Below are 22,042 nucleotides of genomic sequence, written 5' to 3'. Positions count from 1 at the left end.
CACTCTTTTTCGACGTTGCTCCAGTCTTTCTTAAAGTGTGGCACGAGGGACTACAGATCATTAAGTCTACTAACTAGTAACTAATAAAATCTGTTAAGTCTACTAATAAAACATCGGGTTATTTCAGATAGTTTTTATTCACATCCAAACTTGACCATAAAGTTAGAGACGATGTATTTGAAAATAGTTAAGGAGCCATTGGTCACAATCAGATCTGAAAATAAATATCAAGGAGTATACATATAAAAAACGCGCTAAATGTTTCTTATCATGCTCCAATTTACCAATGGCTTACATTGTACTTGTTCTACTAAAATGTACTTATCACAAAGAATATTTAACAATAAACTCTTATAAGTATAAAACTTTACATTACACACTACAAATAATTTCTTAGCATACAGGGCGGAAGATATGCAGTGCATATAATGAAACTACTTCTGGTCCATCACTTAAATGTACGACGGATAATGATATTTACAGCAGTAGAAAAGTATTTTTGAAATAATTCATCTACTTTTCCGACCACCCTGTATGAACATATACAAATATTATCCGTCTTATTTAAGGTACGAATAGTATTATTTTTAACTAATCATACCATCCTATCACAAAGTCCAATTTTACATTTTAAATTATTTGAAATAAAGCCTGATTTCGTATAGAAATAAATATTTTTAGTTTTAAAATCGGATAAACGTCCGTTTCAGAAACTGATTAACTCCAAACCTTATTGCGATACTTTATTTTAGAAACGACACATTATTATTCTAAAGAAATAGATTTAGCAAATATTTAATTGGTCAATAATCTACAATAAATATATACAAATGAGAACTCTCTACAATGAACATGGCGAAATAAACAGTTACTAACAAGTGTACGAAAAAGAAATGAAACTTAGCTTAATTTATTCACGTCATATTAACTTATGTTACAATTAATGAGGTACTTGGTCAAGTGTGTAATAAAAATGAATGAAATTTCGCAGAATCATACCAAACCAAAAACTTTTATTTAAGTGTTTCTACTTGGGAGTTAATTTTCCAATGTTATTTAAAATTATCTTGAACGAAGACAAACTCTAAAACAATTTATGATTCTAAAACGTTATGATTATGAAAGGCTCAATAACAATTTACAAATGTACAGGGTATGTTTAAAATATATTTTATTTAATTGATAAACCGTAATTTCCAAATCAACTACCAAATAAATGAAAACTGCGAAAATAGGTCAGACCTCCCTTTTTACTTTATTCGAAGAAAAAATCAGCAAAGATGAAAATAAAACACCGCAAAGAGCAAACTCTCGTATAGGGCAATACCGTTTAATTAATGTTTTAGACCTATAATCTAATATTATCTCTTTTAGTGTTTTTATCCAAGACGTTTTTATCTCACCAAAAAGTTATAACTGACCAAACTTGATACAAAAAAACAGCCGTGCCTAATAAGAATTGCCTGGCTTTCAAAACTCCTGCTGTCAGCATTATTTTATTTCAGTCATTATTACAAATTCATTAGTGCTAGGGAAACACCTGAGTTTACCATAAGATTTTTTAGGTCCCCCATATACGAGCTTTTGTATTTTGATAGTTGGGAGGTCGACTTTGCAAAGAGGAAACAACGAGGAATATATTTATTGAGTATAAAATATTTGCTAGGTTTTTTAGTTATACGTACGGCGAACATCGTATATTAATCACATTTACCAAAATAAAGTCGTAAAAACTGTTTGGTTCAAAGAGCAATTAAAACGCATCCAAGGTCAATTCAAAAAAATATATATGTATATTAAAAAACCCTAATAGATTGACAAAAGATTGAAGGAATGTCTAAACATTTAAAATCCAATGGAGGTATCAGACTAGTTCTTCCATTTCTACCACTGCACTCTGAATATGATCAAATGTACTGTTTCGAATACGTAAGAATGTTAGAATATCGAACGCGTTAAATTAGATGGCCGTGTGCAGTGGAGGCAAAACGAAAATATTAATTTAAGGCAGTTTTTGAAAAATTGCAGTTTGACTGAGTTTTAAACTAGTGACCCCTAGAGTTAACTGATAATTTTATAAAACTATAAATAAAACACCTTTTCTACAACATACATACATACATCTATAAATGTATAGATATGTTGTATTGAAACTAATAGATACATTTATGTTCACTAATGACGAACTGTGACATGTTTGTAACACAAATATCGGTAAAATAGCATCTATGGTTTGTGGACCATTACATTTGTGCCAATTTCAACTACTAAACATAAAATTACTTAAAATACTTGACCATTTTCAGCTGTTTGCTTGGTACATTGTGTTCTAGTTAAGTGGTAATGACCTAATTATACGCAAATGTTTACCAATGAAGTTTCACAATTAATCCAACTAACAGATATATCACATCAAAAATCTACTTTATTGGATGATTACCTGGTTTAATCAAAACACATAGTACCGGGTCATACAGAGCAAATTTACCCATTAAATTTTCAACATGTACATCACATTTTTCTATTCTGCTTTAAACAAGTACTACTTTGCCATTGAAACATATTATTTTTTAATTACATCACTGCTTGCCTATGCAACTGAATGTCTGCACTGGGTGTTTTCAATTTAGACAAAAAAGATATTTTGTAACTGTATGTTACTGAAGAATTAATAGTGCGTATTTTTGATGTTGTTTATAATAAGATGTGTTGGAAGTATAAGTACTACCGAATGGGAAGTGAGAAAACTTTAGACATTAAAACTATTTGGGGCTTATTTTCATATTGCTATCACTATCATTTTCGGAGTATTTTTACATGGTATCAGTACTAATAACTGAACATACCTTTAGTTGTATGCAAAACACGTTCATTAATGTTTTGAAACATATTTCGCTAATTTTTACAAAAGTGAACAGTTTTTTGTTCTCAAGTTTTGTGTTCTCAACGCTTTTCCAGGGAAACAACAATATTATCGAATGTTCAAGTAAAAACCATGAAAGTACGATATCAAAATGCTACAACTGCAGGGGAATCCGAAGTGATTCAAATGAATAACTTTGTTTTAAAAGTTGCCATATATTCAAACAGAATATTAAAAGAACGAGTAGAATTGTTTTCTCATAGTTTATCCATAAAGAGCAACCATATTGGTAATGAAATGAAAATATTTTAATTTAAGCAGACGCCGTTTTTTTTCCTTGGAAGAACTCTAAATTGTAATTATCCGTAATAAAGTATTGCAGCTTTTGCATCTGGCCAAAAAATAAAGAAAATTCTTCTGGCAACAAATTTAACAATGACAAAAATATATTTTTTACTATAGATAATAAAATAAGCAACAACTCAAACTTTTTTGAATAAATATTTCTGTTTACGGAATTTCATGCAGGGATAATATTCAAAACAATGGAACATTTGTGTTTTATTTTTAAGTTTTTAAAATTTGAATGTCGATATGCATTAACAACTAATTAACCATTAGATTACATCTCATTAAAACAACTCTTGTAATTTTTTCGTGGCTCTAAAAAACCGACTTTGTTTGTTTTATTACAACTTTTTTTAGGGGAATCTATACCTATATGTTGAATAACAGCAACTAATTAACCCTTAGAATACATCTCATTAAAACAACCCTTGTAATTTTTTCGTGGCTCGAAAAACCGACTTTTTGTTTGTTTAATTAAAACTTTTTTATAGGAATCTATACCTATATTTTGAATAAAAATAGCAAGATTAAGTGTTTTAAATAAGAAGTCATGTGACTAGAAGTCGACTAACCGGGCGTTTTCTAAAAACCCTTCGGCCCAAAGTCCAAAATTTGCTACCCGAGGTAGACAATTTTTCATTCGATTGCAATTAATACAGTATTCTTTTGGCGTCCACCGGTTTAACTTTCCGTACAAAAACACTCGATTTTATTAATTTTTTTAGCACCTAATGCTACTTACTTTTAATACCTAATGGATTGATTCGAACAATAGTTGCTATCGAAAAAAAGCAACAAAGAAAATATATTTATCAACATAAAAACACTCGAATATCGTATTCGTAACAGTTTAAAACAGCGGTAGAGAGAAGAATGGATCCCCCCAAGTGAATGACTTACTCGATATTAACAGTTTCAATGACAAAATACAAAGAACCCTAAAAGACAGCATTGAGGAAGTAAATAAGAACAGATCAAATCCAAAAGAGAAAATTGATCAAAATTTCAAGAGACTGCTAGAAAAACGAAAGCAACTGAATAAAGAAAAGGGGTACAACAGAGTATGTAGAACTAAACAAACTAATTAAAAAACAACTTAGGGATAATAAAAGAGAGAAGAAGGACCAACTAATAAACGAAACAATAGATTATACTATAGAAACAATAAACTCATTATGAAAAAATGTATTATTTAGCTTTATTTATATTCAAAATACAAAATTTAACTTTCTGCTGTAGAAAAAGAAAAACGTAGTAGTGTGGTTTATAAACAAATTAAAACCCGCGTCGAACGGCTGAGGTTCTTTAAAGCTTTCTAACGCTTTTTAAGTAATGCTAAGCGCAAATAGCTAAATAAATATATCGATATATCATATCGAACGTTTCATAAAAATATGTATATTAATATCCGACACGAATAGATATCGAAGCATATCAATAGATATATTGCACATTAAAATATATTTTAATCCAATTTAAATTACTCTTCTATTTACAGTAATTGGCAGTTAGGTGCATATTTTATACTCGATGAGGACGAGCCACAAAATATAGCAAACGAAAATTTGGAAAAACTTTTTTTTATTGTAATACTCGCAGTAAATATTAATAAACGTAACATAACGTAAACACGTAAAATTTTATAACAGGCCTAACATTTATTTATACAGTTTTATAAGGTAGGTGCTACAGGTTTATATATCTGTAAGGCAAAGACAGTTCGAATAAACCAAATGCACAAAAAGTATTCAGAATGTTTGCAAGAATTGAATTTGATAGTAATATGCAGGGAATTTCATTAACGAGTTGAGTGAGTATATTCCGTAATTTCTAAAATGTTTATAAATGTATTTTCAAATACGGATAGCAGCCTACCAAATTTGGCTAATTGTTAATAATTAATAGTAATTGTAAACATAATCTTCATAATTGCATTAATTAGGTAATTTATAATATTTACAGTATATACAATTTTACATTAATATCACCAAATAAAGCTTTCTTGTTAAGTGTGTCTGTGTTTCGGTAATTTATTTCAGCATCATCAGGCCATTATTTAGTGTCTGGCTATTAATGTTTGTTTCATTGGATTAGTAATCTAAACTTTGTACGGTCCAAATCAGGGGGCAAGTGTAGATAAAAAAATTGGAAAATACAAAGAAACAGAAACAAGTCGCCGAACTGATCACACAAGTCATCACAGTTGAAAGTTAAAATATCAATGATTAAAATATGCCAATAATAGAGTTAATAGAAACCTTACGGCAATTAGTGTACCGTCGTCGAAAGAATTAAAACTAGGTAAAACGAGGCGGTTGGTTTGACAAAATTCTAGTTAAGCCAGTCAAATACTATAAAGATATTAATATATCTGCTCAAAAGTACTCTTCAATCCCGACTGATAATTTCATGCTGAACACGAAATCCTAACGTTACAACCTCAGATTAAGTCACAACTGGCCAAATTTAGAAATTAAAAAATCCCACACCCTATTTAGAGCTTCTTCCAGCGATTAACACGCTTAATAATATCCGAATGCGAAGCATGATTGATTGAATCACAAGCAAATGCATTTCCACTGAGGCCAAACTGAATAAAGAAAATCGCAAAAACATTACATTGTCCCATTAGGAAAAGTCAATCTATTTCTTCATTAACATCAAAGTAATTTGAACATAAAAAAAGTTTCATTTTCCTCTACTAAGTTGAAACGGTTTGCGCCTTAAACAAAAATTCGTAAAATAAAGTTGTAAAAAGATAAATTATATCAAACGAAGATCAATAACTGCATCATTTTGAATGAAACCAAATAACATATAATCTTAGGTGCATATTAAATAGGGCAGTTAATATATTAATTGAACTTACGTGAATATAAGTATAGGAACATGGTGACAACACAGGTGATTTATAATGGCAAGTTTTACATGTCCAGAAACACTTAGAGTTGAACAAACATGACCAGATTGAGTTGGATTATTATGGAGTTTCACTGTTCACTTTGATAAAATCCAGCAATCAAATCAGACAAATATTAAAATAAACAAGTGGAATCACAAATGTTGAAAAAGCAATAAAATATTCCCAAATAGTAATTTTTTATCATAAAAAAAAGCCATGTCATTCACTTGCACGCGGCAAAATATCAAAGTATGGTATTTCAACGTAAGCTAATGCTTAATATTTACAAAACAAAAATTAAAAGTAAACTTATATTAGCAATCTAAGATCGATACAAAATGTTAGGCACTTTTTCTTTCAGGCAAAAAAATGCCTTTAGAGAATTAAACCCTAATTAATACAATTTATAAAAGCTTATTGCAATTTCAAACAAAAGGCCTTTTCACATATACATAATTATTTTACTATCCAATAATGGAGGCAATGTTACCTAGGAATCGTTACACTTTAAAATAATTCTGAACAGTAACTTAGGCAAGACTTTATCATAAAAATAAAAACTGAGATCAAATAATAAAATATTTTGTACTAGTCTCTTTATTTTAAAAGAAAAATATATATTTGAAAAATTTACAAATTATTAACAAAGTGTTTGCTTAAACACTTAGCAAAAGCAGCAAAAATTACGTAATAAAACTGAATGACATTGGGTAGTTTTTTACACCATGCAGCAATCGTTTAGCATTATCTAGCATTTGAATAGATATAAATCGCACAAATCAAATATTATATCGAGCAAAAATTCAAACAGAGACGTCGTAAACGTATAAAAACCTTTAGCCTTTTACCGAGTCTAAAAAGTTAAGAGCACACTATATTTAGCTAGAGAATGTGATATTAAAAGGGCACACCAAGTTCTTTTTATTTTTAAATATTAACACTACAAATATATTTAAGTAGATTCACTGAGAATAATTCACATGAACAGCAAAATCCGAAATTGGAAAGGTTGAGTATAGAACGAAAGATAACCACTTACCAAGGGAAACAACTCGGAATAGGTATGATGTCTTATTCCTGGGCCAAGCGCCATATTTCCCTGGTTCCAAGCATCATTGTGTTGTCTATAAAAAAATACTAGTGTACTTGAGCACACAACTGCTACCAATTTAAATCCAGTGGATTGTGGATGATAATGAATAAATAAATGCTGATGATAGTTCTATTGTAGATAGTAAAAAATTTCCACAGGACAAACGTCTGTTTTCCATTCAAAGAATACTCTCAAATCTCGGTGTCTGAGTAATAAGGGTAAATGTCTGTTTTCTCATACAAACAATGAGAAGTTACCGATAGTGAGCACTTAAATTTTTTATCTTATTTGTATATTATCACTTCAACTAGTAAAAAAGCTATGACATAAAGTATAGCAAATGAGCGATAATTTAAACGATTGCCCTAAATAGACAGTTCTACATGCTAATGTATGTCTCACCCTATAAAAGTGATCGGTTTGAGGAAGGCATGTAAAGCACAATTATAAGCAACATCACATTGTCAGATACACAACCCCATGTTGCATGGCGTGAAAGGGCAACAAGCAAACGTTATGAATGATAGACAATCATGCAATATTTACATCTTTTCCACTTTGACACGTAGAGCCCATATCATAGGTATGTTGATTCCCCTGCAAAATGTAGACGTTAGTTAGAAATGGCCAATTTTTACGATACACGAGCTGAAACCACAGATTATAAAGCGTAAAATCAGTTTCGTTCTAAAACAGTTATGGAAATTTGAGCAAATAATATGCTTCATGTCTCTAGCTTATTACATAAAAAAACAATTACCTCTTAGCCCAGCAAATCTAGAAACGAAGGGTTAGTGTTTTAGTAAAAATGCAAGTTAAGTCTTCCTTAAAAGATGCTAACTTTTAATTAGTAGTAACAGAAAATACTCTATGCTACAAGGTTATTTTTTGTTTATATAACTAATTATTTATTAGTATCTACGACTATTACTATTACGGAAAAATATACATGATCTCGAGAATGCAAATTGAAAAAGTTACCATTAGAAATCTTGGTAGTGAAAGAGATTTTACATTTTCGTTTTTATATCAAAATTATTTCTACATCATATGAAAAAACAAAAAATTCTTTCGCATGGCACCTTTTCGAGATCTGATATCGAAGATGGTCGAAGATCTATGAAAATGCATTTCAACGTTTCGTTTCTTAGAAACCATCATCAACTTATTATCCAGTTCCTTCTTGCCAAGCGAACAACACTGTTCTGAAGGCTCGTTCAGACGGTGATATCGATGTCGTGAGATCTAATTATGTGACAAATTTGACATTCGATGTCATGGCACTAAGTGTTCACACTCACCAACAGATAGTGTCGCGACAGACTCTTGTCAAAATGACGGAACTCGCGTCTGCAATAGCGGATGTGTTAGAAGAAGTAAGAATAGAAGTAGAAATGTAATAAAATCAAAATGGAACATGATTTAAAACCAAATCAAGTGAAAATATCACGCCAAAGATTGATAACCAAGAAATGTCAAAATGTCACCGAGACAGTGTCAGTGTGGCAGTGTCACGATGTCGCGGTTGCGTATATCAAACAAGTTCGATATGTGAGACTAACGTCACGTCACATGACATTGAGACATGTTCAGACAATAACATTGTTGTGGAATTCACGTCACGACATTAATGTCACCGTGTGAACGAGCTTTAGGTGTCAATAGTTCACACATTATGACACCACAAACTTTTCACACAATGTCTAAATACTTTTGCTGGTGTCAATTATTATGTAACGCATTCCTAGTGTTTCAGTTAAACTTGGTTCTCATGTGTAAGGAATGCTATTCGGAACGCGTAGTGCAATACGTGCGCGCGCATCCGTACTACGCATGAAAAAATTTACGCACTTCACATAATAATAATAATAAAATGTTTTTATTTTTGGCACTTGGCAACGATCTACATTTATTCCGGATTACCGTGGATAGTGCTGGCAAGTCTTCATGAAAACGAGCTGCGATATTTCCAAAACGAACAATTCGAATAGAAAAGTTTTATAATAGTCAATATCCAGACAAAAAGCATATAAACTCAGGAAACTTTTAGATATTTTTTACTTTAGAGGCATAATTATTCCAAGGGAAATATCGAAACAATCGATATTTTCTGAAAACCGAGGAACGGATCTAAAACATTTTTGGGGCCATTTTCGTGGATTTGTGTCAATGTTTATCGAATTTAAGCTTCGTTTTTCATACGAACTAAGCAATGAAAACATTAAATAATAAAACAAATATATTTTTAGAAGTAGAAGTATATTTTTAAAAACCATGATTGTCTTCGGATGTCAGAAATAAATTAAATGTCCATTCTTGATTGTCCTAAGGTTTGCCTCATTGCATCATCTGATTTCTAGTGGACATTGATTTTAGACAAGATGTTTATAAAATCCCTTTAAGTATGTGACTTTATTAAAATGACCAATATTTATGCCATGTATATTTTTCCCATCTACCTACAATAGATAACGTATAAATAGGTTTGTACTCGTCTTGCAGAAATAATCGATGGCAGAGTCGCAATTGAGAAAGAGTCATATCAAAAGCCATTTACAATCACTAGTTTCACCTCTGTGCTATTCAGAATATATAGATATATGAAATAGTTATCAAAAACATCTAGAATCAATATACAAATATCTAACGTAATTTAAAAAACTGTGACAATATTGGAAAAGCAATATTTCAGATATTATCAGTTGCACATATTTGCATTTGTAAATTGGATCGATTGGTTTTCTTTAATACGATCTCTTATGAGCACTCATAAACATCCAACTTGTGAAATCGAATAAATATTATTTACTCTGTTTTAGTAGTTTTTCGAATATATTGTTCTTCAAGTCATCCAAAATTTTAGTGTCATGGAAATCTATGAAAAAGTAAGTTCTGAGTCGTATTTTCGTAGTAACAAACGGTGTTACAATGGTATACTTTACAAAAGAATAATAGAAAGCAGTCGCTCCAAAATATCCCGCAGTTTTACGTCTTATATTTAAAATATTAACCACTTAATGTAGATTCATAGGGCAAAAATGTTTTTTATATATTGGTTAATACAGGGTATCTCAATTTCAGTAGGCTGACCAACATTTTCCATAAATCAATGCTTTTGAGGAATACTTTGAACAATATGGTAAATTTTACTTTTGCACCTCAAACCCTCCAGTAGAATATTGTGTCGATACAATAGCTATTAAAGAAATATTATTAACTTTTTCTTGATGTTGATCACGAAAATAATATTTCACATCAAATATCTCGAAAACAGATGTTCAAATCATCCATTTCCAGGTAGTTTTTTATATATAAAATACATTGGAGAATACGCGATTTTATGCAAAAATTACATACTGTGTGGCTCAAAAAAGTTTTTTTTTTTGTTTTAAATGTGTACGTGATGTACAGCGTGTTCCAAATACTACATTCAACCCAATGTTGCAATTTTTTAAATAAAATGCCCTTAATATACATGTTGCAATTTTTTAAATAAAATGCCCTTAATATTATTACGCTATTAGTGTGCACAAAAAATAACATAATATCACGTAGAGCATTTTATTAAAAAATATATAACTTTGGGTTGAATCTAGTAAAAGAAGAACCATATATATTACAAAATAAATTTTAAATGTACTCCTGGTAAGCATGCAGTATGTTATCCATAAAACAACTAAAAATCAAATACCTCGGCCGCAAATTTCTAGGTCATACAACCTGAATAATCTTGTATATTTATGAACATTCTTTATGTGCTTTTTATTCAGTTCCCAATACAACTTTCGTTCATTTCAATACACGCCCGATACATTTTCGCCTGCCTTTCAATAGCTTTATTCTGCTACTTGAATTTGAGATGCCCTGTAGAGAGGTGACCCAGTTTTAAAAATAAATAAAAAAAAAACCCAAATAATTGATTTGAAAACGGAAGGTAGATGATGGAAAATAATCGCCATAGCTGAAAAATAACTGCAACCGCAAGTACAAAAACTAAACCCATTCTTAGAAATTCCGATTTAAAGTCTGCAAACTTGATGTGACAAATTTTCCAATAATGTGTAGTTATGGAGCTGGGTTGCTTTATGAAGAAACAAGTCACGTCGAAAAGATTCATGTACACTCTATAATAATTTAGTACTTCAGAAGAAAGTAGGCGCCCGCGACGCAAAACTTATTTTTTCATTAAAACACTCAAGAAAATAAAACCCAGAGCACACAACATTTCTCTTACGACGGCGGTCACACCATCAAAACTTCCGAGTGATTTTCGCCACTGGTCGAGGCGAGTTGCGATGCTAGTTCGCACTCGCTCAGAATGCGATATCCTACTCCCCGCGGATCGAACAACTCCGGATCCACCACCACTGATATATGAAAGAAGAAAGCAGAAGAATCCGCCATGTTAGGTTAGTGTTTTAATAAAATGGGAAGCAAAAATGGAATAGACATAATAACTGGCAAATAGAAGCTAGTGTATTTTAGCTCCGCAAAAGTATGTGATTAACTCAATTACACAGACATTAATTGTCTAGTAGGTAACATATTGCAATAGAGAAAATTCGTATAACGGTGCCAGTTATAAAATGTCTATGCTTTTGTCTGATTGATCGGGCTCGAATCGGATCTGAAGTTGGAGAGCCTAACGCTAGCTACTCGTTGTTACCAAGTACTCAGTCTTGTGGCATAAGGTTACCTTTAACATTCTAAGTTCCATTAACACTATTATGTAAAAGAGGCTTTTGCCTTGCTGTTTTAACAAACAACAAAAAAACAATTTTCCGAAGAAAATCTTCAAGATGTGTTTACTTTACACTTGTGTTAGCTGATCTGATATCTTGTTGTTAGCTGATGCTAATAGAATCTCGGTATATATTAATACAATGTTTCAGACTTTCGAAAGAGAGGAGGGATTTAACAAGAAAAAAATAACGCAAGTGAAAAAATGTAGTCTCACATTCTCAGAAAAAGAACACCAAAATTGAGTGGTAATCGCAGAACTAGTAAAGAAGCTTTAAAGTTAAACAAACATTTAATTTAACTTGTACACCCTGTATCTCGAACAAAGCAAATTAGAAAATTTGCTGATATGCACGCTTCCGTTAATTTCAAATCAATTTGATCATTGCGATCTTTTCGAACACGCAACAGTTCCTATCGATTTTGAAAGTTGGTTGGTATATGCCAAGAGATCTCAAACGTATGCAATTAATAAGTAACCCATTTTACACATAAACCTGCACTATCGGCAATTAGGCTCTCCATGTACCTCAACAATTAACTCCGTCCAAGGTTCGAAAAATAATTCCAAACATGAAAACTTTCTTTGTGACGTTCTCAATAACTCCTACAAAGAAAATTCTCGGCCAACACCAATTAATATATCACTATGACAAACACAAAACACAACATTCACTTATTAGGTATACTACTACACATTATGATGAACATATTTCATAACGCAAGCAAAATGAAATGACGGCGAAGCTTTAAAACGATTGAAGCTAATAAACAACACAAAAGTCAGGGACAAATATAAATGTTATTTAATTTTTTTTATAGATCATGTCATTATAGATCATCGTCTAAATAAAGAAAGACGATATTTTCAACAGAATCGTGCTCCAACGAGTGAGGGATTATTTTACAAGTACAGGGTGTTTCCTCATAAAGCGCATGTCCCATGTATCCGTTTATATGATGATACGAAAGTGTTTCTATTGGTTGAAGATGTGTCAATTCGTCCGTCGTCGTGCGAACTAAAGAACTCCAACCAATAGAAACACTTTCGTATCATGGTATAAATGGATGCATGGGACATGGGCTTAAGTTGACCCTTTAGATCCTTTATTTCAAATAAATTGTGAAAGTGACCAACACGAAAGTTGTTTAATTTTACAAAATTTTTTGAAATCTGAATTTAAAATAAAAAGATACAACACGGAAATGAAAAAAATTGACATAGTATTTTTTTAATGAAACATCCTATATATTTTTGGACAGGTCGATTGGATTTTTTTCTTGATTTCCTAGATTTGTATTAGATGTTTTTTCTGTATTAAAAATTTTCAATAGCAACACAAAAGCACAAAAACGGCTAATACAAATATAGGAAAATATATATTTTTAAAATCGGGGAAAAAATCCTATTGGTCTGTCTAAAAATATAGGGTGTTTCATTTAAAAAAATATATTATGTCCAATTTTGATATTTTCGTGTTTTATATTTGTATTTTAAATTCAGATTTAAAAATTTTGCGTAAAATTAAACAACTTTTGTGGTCACTTTCACATTTTTTTTGAAATAAACGATCTAGCTTGTTTCCATTCTGGAATCCACATAATATTAATAGAAACTTTTCTTTTTGAGTATGTCAAAATTTAAATTGCGACAGAAAGATATCACAAGAAAATCTTTATACCTATGATGAACTATTTCACCCATTAGTAAATAATTCATTAATTCACACAAAAGCAGTTAATTCTGAGAACATCAATTTGAGGCAACGTCACATTATTTTGTAAATAAATCAGTAGCTTTGAATAAAAACACATATTTAGAAAAATTGTAAAGATCAAATGTAGGTAATTTTCTCTAATAAAGTCTCGTTTTCAACGGCAACTACGCCTACGTTTCCATTCATAAACTTTTGATATAAAAATATGTATAGATCAAATTTAAAGTTATGTACATGTCACTAGTTGGATTTTCTTTTCATGGATTATTTCGACCAATTCTAGTGCTGATTCAGTGAGTATCCTTTCAAGCGTTACATTAACAAAGCCAAAACGTAAATTTAGTAATAATTCAAGTCGAAAGCAAGATAAACTGAATCTTTTAATATTGTTGATGAAGACATTCTATTTTAATCACATTAAAGTTTTAAAAATTTTACAGCAGTTTTATTAGTAAATTAGTTTAAAAAGCCGACCGAAGGTAGTGCTTCTGACTAGACCCTAGCTAAAAGTGCACTTACTGTAGACTGTAAATAAACATTCGAAGCTGTTTGATCCATATTTTCAACGGCAGAAACAAATGCAAAACTGAAAAGAATCGTATTCGCAGATAAGCTACTTGTTTGCGTTTATTTCCTTAGCACAGAGCAAGTCCCTAAGTAACAACTAGTTGATCTAAGTATATATTTCCAGCTCAGATCACTGAAATGCGTAGGAAATAAACAGAATAAGATTTAATCACTGTCCGAAAATTTAATTGTGTTCTCGCTTTGAATAAATCTGATATAATTCTGCCAACAACAAAGCAAATGTAATTTTTGCTAGTCAAATTACATTTTTTGGACCAGTACCAATCACAAAAAAGTTTTGCATTGACCACAATAAACTTGCTGAATGTTATGTTACTAACAAGGAATATGTTCAGTTATTAATTATTGTTATTAGTACTACAAAGCAAGGAGGAAAAAATAATGAAGAATAGAGGAGGTCAGAAACAATACCCAAGCGGCAAACGGCGTTAATAATCAGTTATCGCTACTCGCTACCAACTGACCCAAAATACAACTCAACAAACAACTCCAAAGTATTTAATAATATATTGATAAGTTAATTTATCACTGGGGCCTAACGAGAGGCAACTCAGCATTGTGCTCACCAGAATCCCAATCATCGTCATCGTCTGATTCCTCGGAAGAACCCGCTGAGCTTTCGGTGGGTGTGGTGTCTTGCAATGGTGGCCATACTGTAGGATAAGATGTTGCAATTGCGTGGTCGGACTTGGAAACTTTTTGCACTATCATCCTCAACTAGTAAAAAAAATTGAGTCAGTTCAGATTATAATATATAGGATTTAACAGAAAAATAATTTCCTCCAAACAGAATACTGTTATATTGAGAAATAAGTATTTACATTTTATTATATTAAGTCCTGCGTTATATCAATTTTTGCTTTAACTTCCACACATTAAACTAATCTTCTCAATTGTCTAGTTCAGTCACAAGTTATGAATACACTTACATTAATTAAAAAAACCATGTAAAGTGTACGCGTTGAAATAGGTCCTACAGCGATTTATATCAATGGTTAGGAAATTAAATTTAAACATATTTTTCCAATTAAACTGTTTTTTATTTAGCAAGAAATAATTATTTTAATTAATGGCTAAATCGACCAGAAAGATGGTAACCATTTGAATAACCCTGTACATACAGGGTGACTCACGGTCGACGGTGATTACGTAGAACGCAAGTCGCAATTTCTCTCAACATTTGAACAACTAAGTAATCAGATATTAAAATACAAAAACACGTAAGGCAATGGAAAATATATATATATAATATATGAGAAACAAAAATTTGAATTTAAAAAACAAAAAAGCCATGTGAGGGCAAAATACATAGCAAAAAAATCTTGCAAGATGTCGCATTTTCACAGCATGAATCAAACGCTTACTTACTATAAAATACAGCATAAAACGCTTACCTTAAAATTTTCACTGAAGATTTTATGTTGCTTGTCCTTCTTGCTTAGCTTATCAAGTTCGTTTTTCTTAAACACTAATTCGAAACAATCCTCACAACCGATTGCACTTGAGGAACCCATCACGTCAACGAAAAACGTATTAAACCAAAAATGGAATAATTTTTCTTTGCGCATCATTATTTTATTGTAGAAATCAATTTTAATGTCACCAGTTAGTCTAAAACACGTGTCCAACTTGATCGTGAACGGATGAATGTCCACCGGAATTTTACACACATCACTTTTATACTTTTGCCTCAATTTGTGGTCGGAGAACGACTCCCACACCATAAAAGACAAACTTCCCGGACCTCCCATGAAGGTCGGAACTGGATCAAAAATAAATTCTTTAATGTTCAGTGTTACTGGTTGATAATGGAGGCCCTTGTTAAGCAGCTGTTCATAGTATCTGACATAGCGCACTTGACTGGGTATCGTAACTCCTTTGGTGTCCTGCGTCCGTTTGCCACCTGCAAAATCAGATACGGTTTACAATATTGTAATTACAACGAAGTAATTCGATATTTCAAACTGCTCTTATATCGACTTAACATTACAAAAATAATGCAAGATATTTTTTATTGTAAGACAACGAGGAATTTGGAATGAATCGCAATAATAAAAAATATAGTAGCGTAGCATTTTTTCTTTAACAAATTCGGTAACGCGCAGGTACGCACGCAACTGGCAAAAATTAACAAAATTATTTTATTGAAAAACATGTGTCTTACCCAGCTATTGATCCCTTGAGAATGTTGTTAAAATATCTCTATGCGTTTTGAAAAAAATTATCATGTTGCATTTTTTGAATTAAATTAAACTGTTATTTTCGGACGTAGAATACGTGGTTAAAATAATGCGCCCTCCTCCTGAAATATTTTGTAGATCGTTGATTCTGGTCCAAATACCGTTTACCATCTTTCCGGTAAAAGGATGATTGTACGCTCATAAAATGCATGGTTTTGGTGACAAAAAACTGATTCAGATGATTTTTGACTTTCATCTCTGAAGTAAAGCTTTGATCGTCTGGAAAAATTGTGGAGACCAGGAGAAGTAATAATCAGAAGGTGCCAAATCTGGCTAACATGATGAGTTTGGGTTAGTTAAATAGCGTTGATTGTCGTCACATCCTTAAGCCCACATAACATAAAACTTACCCCCTTAACATAAAATCGGATTTGGCTAACAGTATTTCTAATTAGCGTGGAAAATATAGTAACCGAAATATCTCCACTATTTTCTGTTGTGTTTTTACATTGGTGATTGGTGGTGATTGCAATACGTACCGTATAGACTTAAAGCTTGATCTGCAGTCAAACAAGTCCTACTATGAAGCAAATAACAGCATATCATAGTCCCAGTTCGACCTTTTCCAGCTTTGCAATGTACCACAGCAACATTACGCGCATCTTTTGCTAGCCACTCTTGAACATCCTAAAGGAAAAGTTAATTACTGATGAGAACATATTTTTCAGGCACTTTGATAGTTATGATTGCATTTTACGTTCATATTATATTGTTCTCAAGTTGCAGTGAATTGATAAATTGAGATACTGCAATATCAGCAATGAATTGGAAAAAATTGGGAGGCGATATTACGTTATGGGATTTTAATTAAATAAAAATCAAGACTTATTATTACTGGCGAATAAATCTGTGCATACACGACAGTGCGTAGCGTAATACCGGCATTACACCATGCATCTTTCAGCGATCTATTGGCCACTAAATTTCGCCAGATATGAGCGAAGAGCGTATAATGACGATGTTGGCAGCGATTCTTCGAAGTAACAAGCGATTAGGGATTTTTTCTTTTTATTGTCTTTCAGATGTTGAAAATCTATGTTGTATGCAACAAGTTAGCATCTCTCATCTTTAGCAAATCAATTAAGAAAATTAGTCAGTTTATTAAGACCTACGCAAAGAATTTGGCTCTTAACTCATGTGCTATGACCTACAGGTCGTTATCAACACAAAACAACCAAATTAAGTAAAGTATGAAATTTACTTATGTTGGTTTTACTGAAATTGCACCAATTTGTTGTGAGAACAATATTCCAGTGTAGTCAATAACGGCCCAGAAGATAACCTTCAATAATTGAACCAATTTATTGGCCAATATATCGAGAAAAAAGGTTTTTTAGAGATGCAATAATCTGCAGCAACTGGAATGAGACCCTTCTGTTCAAAGGTTTGCCTCGCGGCTGTCTACGTTTAACTAAAGGGTAGAAAAATGGTATTTCTAAGGCTGGTTTCATTTAGCTTTATTGGCGCCTTCGCCAACTTGTCCAAAATTTTGATATAATAGCGCACTGTACGTTGTGTTTACTTATTTGCAAAGAAAATCAATGTGTAATCTGCCAGATCTAAGGAAAAAAACGTTATTAAAAACATATTAAATAAACCCTATACAGAAGAAAGAAGAAAATTGCTCAAAACTGTCCAGCTTAGTTTGTAAATGCGCAAGTATAAGGCACAGAGCGGCAGGTTTGGTGTGCTCTAATATGGATGCATTGACGTGCAGAATACGTGAAAACACCCTAGTTTCTACGATTTTGCAGGCTCTTTAAAGTGTCTAGATGGGCTTCACTTGAACGCTTTTCAAGTTCCCCGTAACCAAAAACAAGTGGCAACTACTTAGCATATTACAAAAACCCGTTTCATTGAAGATTTATATTAAAAATACATTTCTCAAGAATTTTCTCGGTCGTCCAAAACACCGCTCGCCCGAACTAGTAATCTCCAATCGATTTGATGTGCTTTGGAAGTGGGAAAAAAACGAGTAAAAAGAGATTCCAGAGATATAGGCTTTAACAATCCACGGTCGATTGTAAAACCCTACACAAGATTCACCCTATCAACCACAGGCTGAACCGGTTCAATCGCATCCGTTAGCGGTCTAAGTTTTCGAATACCTGATGGACCTAATCGTTTACGCATGTAATCCATTGACTGCGCCCCAAGTGAGCCTTTACAAAAGAGAACCACAGCAAGTGATAATCTGATCACCACCTGCAAGCTATTCACCATTATCGTTGCGTAAAACTATTTCAAACATCAGACATAGTTTAAGTTTCACTTTCTTAATCTTTTCATTCCTCTTTATTAATTGTTCAGTTTGCGTTCCAGAAATACGTATTACTGTATACGGTTTTAATTTAGATTTTTATCGTTTGTTTTTGCGCATAATACCAAAATATGCAGGGACAATCATATTCCGCGCGAGACAAATCGTAGGCATCACCGGAACCACCCCTTCACTCAGATCTTCGACATCAGCGAGTCGAGGCGCTTAGTTTACATGTAATAATACAATATATCAATATGATTATTCTTTAAATATGTTCTGCAGCTAAACAATTTTTTTTTAAATATAACTTACCTCACAAAATGGTTCAACAGACTGAATTTTAGGAGGATTGTGATCATCAAAAGGAAAATCCTTCACCCTGTTATGAAATTTTGTCTTGTCATAACTTCGCTCAGAACACAGATTATAAATCATGTAATGGTCCTGATGTTTCTGGTCCAAAAACTTTACAACATCCTCAATGTTGTTCCGATAAACACTTTCAATATTCGAGGCGGGGTAACCCATTGCTATAATGCTATCGGTTATGTCTAAAATTGTCAAGGAAAATACTTAAAGAACAAACAGTTTTAAAATTATATATTTCAAGTCATTCATCAAAGTTTCTATTCACGGTTCCTGGAATATTTTGAGGGATTATTAAAAGATTCCTGCAAATTCATTCAGGTCTTAACTAAATTGATCCTCAGTAAACAGCGCTATTTGTCTTCTGCCAGTAAGAAAATAATTTCCCAAAATAAAACGAATTTAGGTAGAAAATATAGCTTCAGTAAAAAAAATATCTTACAAACGAATATAAAGTAAGGAAGTTTGAAAATACATAATCATCGGCCTTGTGCCATTGGCCTGAAATCAACAAATTAAAACAGTAGGTCTTTCGATGAAATTGAATTTGACAAAAAGGATACAAGTAAGATCCAAGTTGAAACCATCCTGCTTGTACCGATTTCGCTTCTTGCTGACAATGACTTTAATGGGATTCGTTAGATTCATGTTCGAAAACGAGGCAGCCATCGTCTCAGAACGGGGACTGCCCCCTACAGGTTTTTTGCTTAGACAATTCGAACACTTTTCATCATTCTTTGGCACTACAACTGGGATGTTGTGACATATCTTCGATGCTTTGGAGGGTATAAAACCGGCAAACTCTTTGTTACTACCACAGTGCCCTGAAATTAACAAATAGCATTTAAATGGGAACGCAAATATATACGATATTGATAATAGCTTTAAATATGAGATAAACAATAAGTACTAAAATAGATTATAGAACCCCAAATAATACAACTTGTCTATGCTACAAGGTCTCCCACCATAAAGACCGTTAACAAACAAAGAAAAAACTCGCCACTCTTACCAGAGAACATTTTAAATTGGGAAACACAGGCAAGTCGATATACAGATTTCAGAAAACTGTAAATTGTACAATACAATTCGGGTTACACCGGAAATTGAAAAAACACTCGTTTTTTCACCGCGTATTTGCAATTTCAAAACATGTTACAGATTGTAAGGTTTCAAAAAAATGTTTGTATTAAAATATATTTTGTACCTTTTAGCAGGTACCTAGTCACTTTCATCTATGGATGAAAGCCCTTGTCTACGGGGGTACAACCTCATTAGAACTAAATGTAAACGGGAATTGAGAACATTAATTACAAAGATCGAAATAAGATCAGTGAATTTGATAGCAATGCTTTTTAAGGAATGTCTGCTATTCTAATAAAATTGTTTTACATATTATTTGCATGAGCGGCTTACTTACCTGCGTGGACAAGCAATTACACCGTGGTATCAAAGTTATTAGTGATTTAGTTGGCACTGTTGCTGTTAGTTGTGTTTAAATTTTATCTTTCTTAAAATGGGAACATCAACAACATTTTCCACCTGGCCTTAGTACTTATTTTTTTTTCAACATTTTTTTTGCACTAGCCTAGTAATGGGTGCTGTTTTGATATGCTAATTGAAGTTTATTGATACAATTTTTAACAGTTTTCTTTTCCAACAAATTATGCGAATTTTTTTCTATTGCTTAGATCGAGTTATAAGTAACTTCAATGCAGCTAAGTAACAAATTTGCTGCTACGGGTAAAATTGAGCCTTTTTTAAACAAGATTATAACAGGCGCCGAAAACTGGGTTATTTATGACAATATCAAGCAAACATCCATTGCAAAACGATTTCATTGGTAGGATTGTAGAAAAATAATTCGCCACGAGTTGTTGAAGTCAAAGTTACCTACTTAAGTATTACTGCATCTAGATACGTTCAGCAATTGTATACAGTGCAAAAGAAACTCCATGAAAAGCGACCTGTACTCATCAACCGCAAACACGTAATTCGTGACTCAAGAAAAATTCGGAATCTGGAACGATCTGTTTTACCACATCCACCTTACCATTTGGATCTTTCCCCTACAGACTACGATATTTTCTTTTCCTGACAAAACTTTTTGAATGAAAAAACCGTCAATTCTGAAACTTACTGCTCTTGTGATACTTAAGCAACAATTCGTTTCTTGATTTGAATATTGATGTTTTAAAGATTTGGTGTAACTAAAATCACACAGTACTTGATCATTTTGCTACATTAGGTAATGAAATCTGGATCTACATGGAAATGAAATATGATGCTACATGCCATTTGTGTAATAAAGGCCAATTGTAACCAAATTCAGTAGACTTTAGTTATACCTACTCTACAGATCTACTGTGTGCTGTTATTGTAAGATATATTAAGTAATAATTGACTAACTTGAATACGACTTGCCTTTGACGCTGGCTTTAACTCGATCTTTGGATTTTCTGCAACTAACACAGACACCCATAAAAAATGCAAAGAGTTCCGAAGGTGTTGAAACTCCACGATCACTGGCAAATTTGAACTCGGTAACATGGAACAACTAACATAAGGGCTGATTGAACTAAAGTAATCACAGCTTGGCTATCATGAAATAATAGATAAATAAAAACGAATCTATTGGCACTAGATCAGACCTACTTCACATAATCACAAAAATCCCTTTTTAGTGTACGAGAACACGGCGAAATTTACTGTTCCCCATTTCAATCACTGGTACCCCAACCCGAGTGTCCTAGCTGAAAACTTGGGTCGGTGCCGTTCAAGTTATATTAACTGTTTTATTTAGAAAAATAAATATCATTTTTCTTAAAAAGTTAAAACTCTGTCAAATCGGTCTTTGTCTAAGAAACGAAACTGGAACATCAAAATCGGACAGACATTTCCGATTTGACAACTGGCGCATT

The 22,042-nt window shown here is 32.3% G+C and overlaps 1 protein-coding gene across 9 annotated transcripts; it reads right to left on the bottom strand.

Annotated features, from left to right (window-relative positions):
- Nucleotides 1–118: 118 nt before the first annotated feature.
- Nucleotides 119–22,028, bottom strand: LOC109542185 (phosphatidylinositol 3,4,5-trisphosphate 3-phosphatase and dual-specificity protein phosphatase PTEN). Of its 9 annotated transcripts, none has more exons than XR_007280761.1 (9): nt 21,546–22,028; nt 19,685–19,945; nt 19,068–19,306; nt 16,972–17,119; nt 15,647–16,155; nt 14,819–14,969; nt 11,441–11,573; nt 7,609–7,803; nt 119–7,237 (listed from the first exon to the last, which is right to left on the bottom strand). XR_007280761.1 is itself a non-coding variant. In XM_048663458.1 (9 exons), the coding sequence occupies exons 2-8, from the start codon at nt 21,601–21,603 to the stop codon at nt 11,449–11,451; spliced, it is 1,491 nt and encodes a 496-aa protein (XP_048519415.1). In that variant the 5' UTR covers nt 21,604–21,719; nt 21,777–22,028; the 3' UTR covers nt 119–7,803; nt 11,441–11,448. The 9 variants fall into 9 exon arrangements, 6 of the variants coding, with proteins under 6 accessions (XP_048519415.1, XP_019766863.1, XP_048519416.1 ...); XR_007280762.1 differs by having other exon boundaries at nt 7,753–7,803; XR_007280763.1 differs by lacking the exon at nt 11,441–11,573 and having other exon boundaries at nt 119–214; nt 7,153–7,237; nt 7,753–7,803.
- Nucleotides 22,029–22,042: the final 14 nt, after the last annotated feature.

This window comes from Dendroctonus ponderosae, unplaced genomic scaffold (genome assembly GCF_020466585.1).
Source record: "Dendroctonus ponderosae isolate FM_Combo_2020 unplaced genomic scaffold, Dpon_F_20191213v2 Dpon_F_20191213_2, whole genome shotgun sequence".
NCBI lineage: Eukaryota > Metazoa > Arthropoda > Insecta > Coleoptera > Curculionidae > Dendroctonus > Dendroctonus ponderosae.
Note: the sequence above shows the minus strand (reverse complement) of the source record. Positions and strands in the feature narration are given on the sequence as shown.

Excerpts from the sequence above, each read along its gene's own strand:
- LOC109542185 (XM_048663458.1), bottom strand. The coding sequence starts at position 21,603 with ATGGGTGTCTGTGTTAGTTGCAGAAAATCCAAAGATCGAGTTAAAGCC. Across the intron at positions 17,120-19,067 it reads CTGTTGAACCATTTTGTGAG|GATGTTCAAGAGTGGCTAGC; the intron begins GTAAGTTATATT and ends CTTTTCCTTTAG. Across the intron at positions 16,156-16,971 it reads TCAAGCTTTAAGTCTATACG|GTGGCAAACGGACGCAGGAC; the intron begins GTACGTATTGCA and ends CTGATTTTGCAG.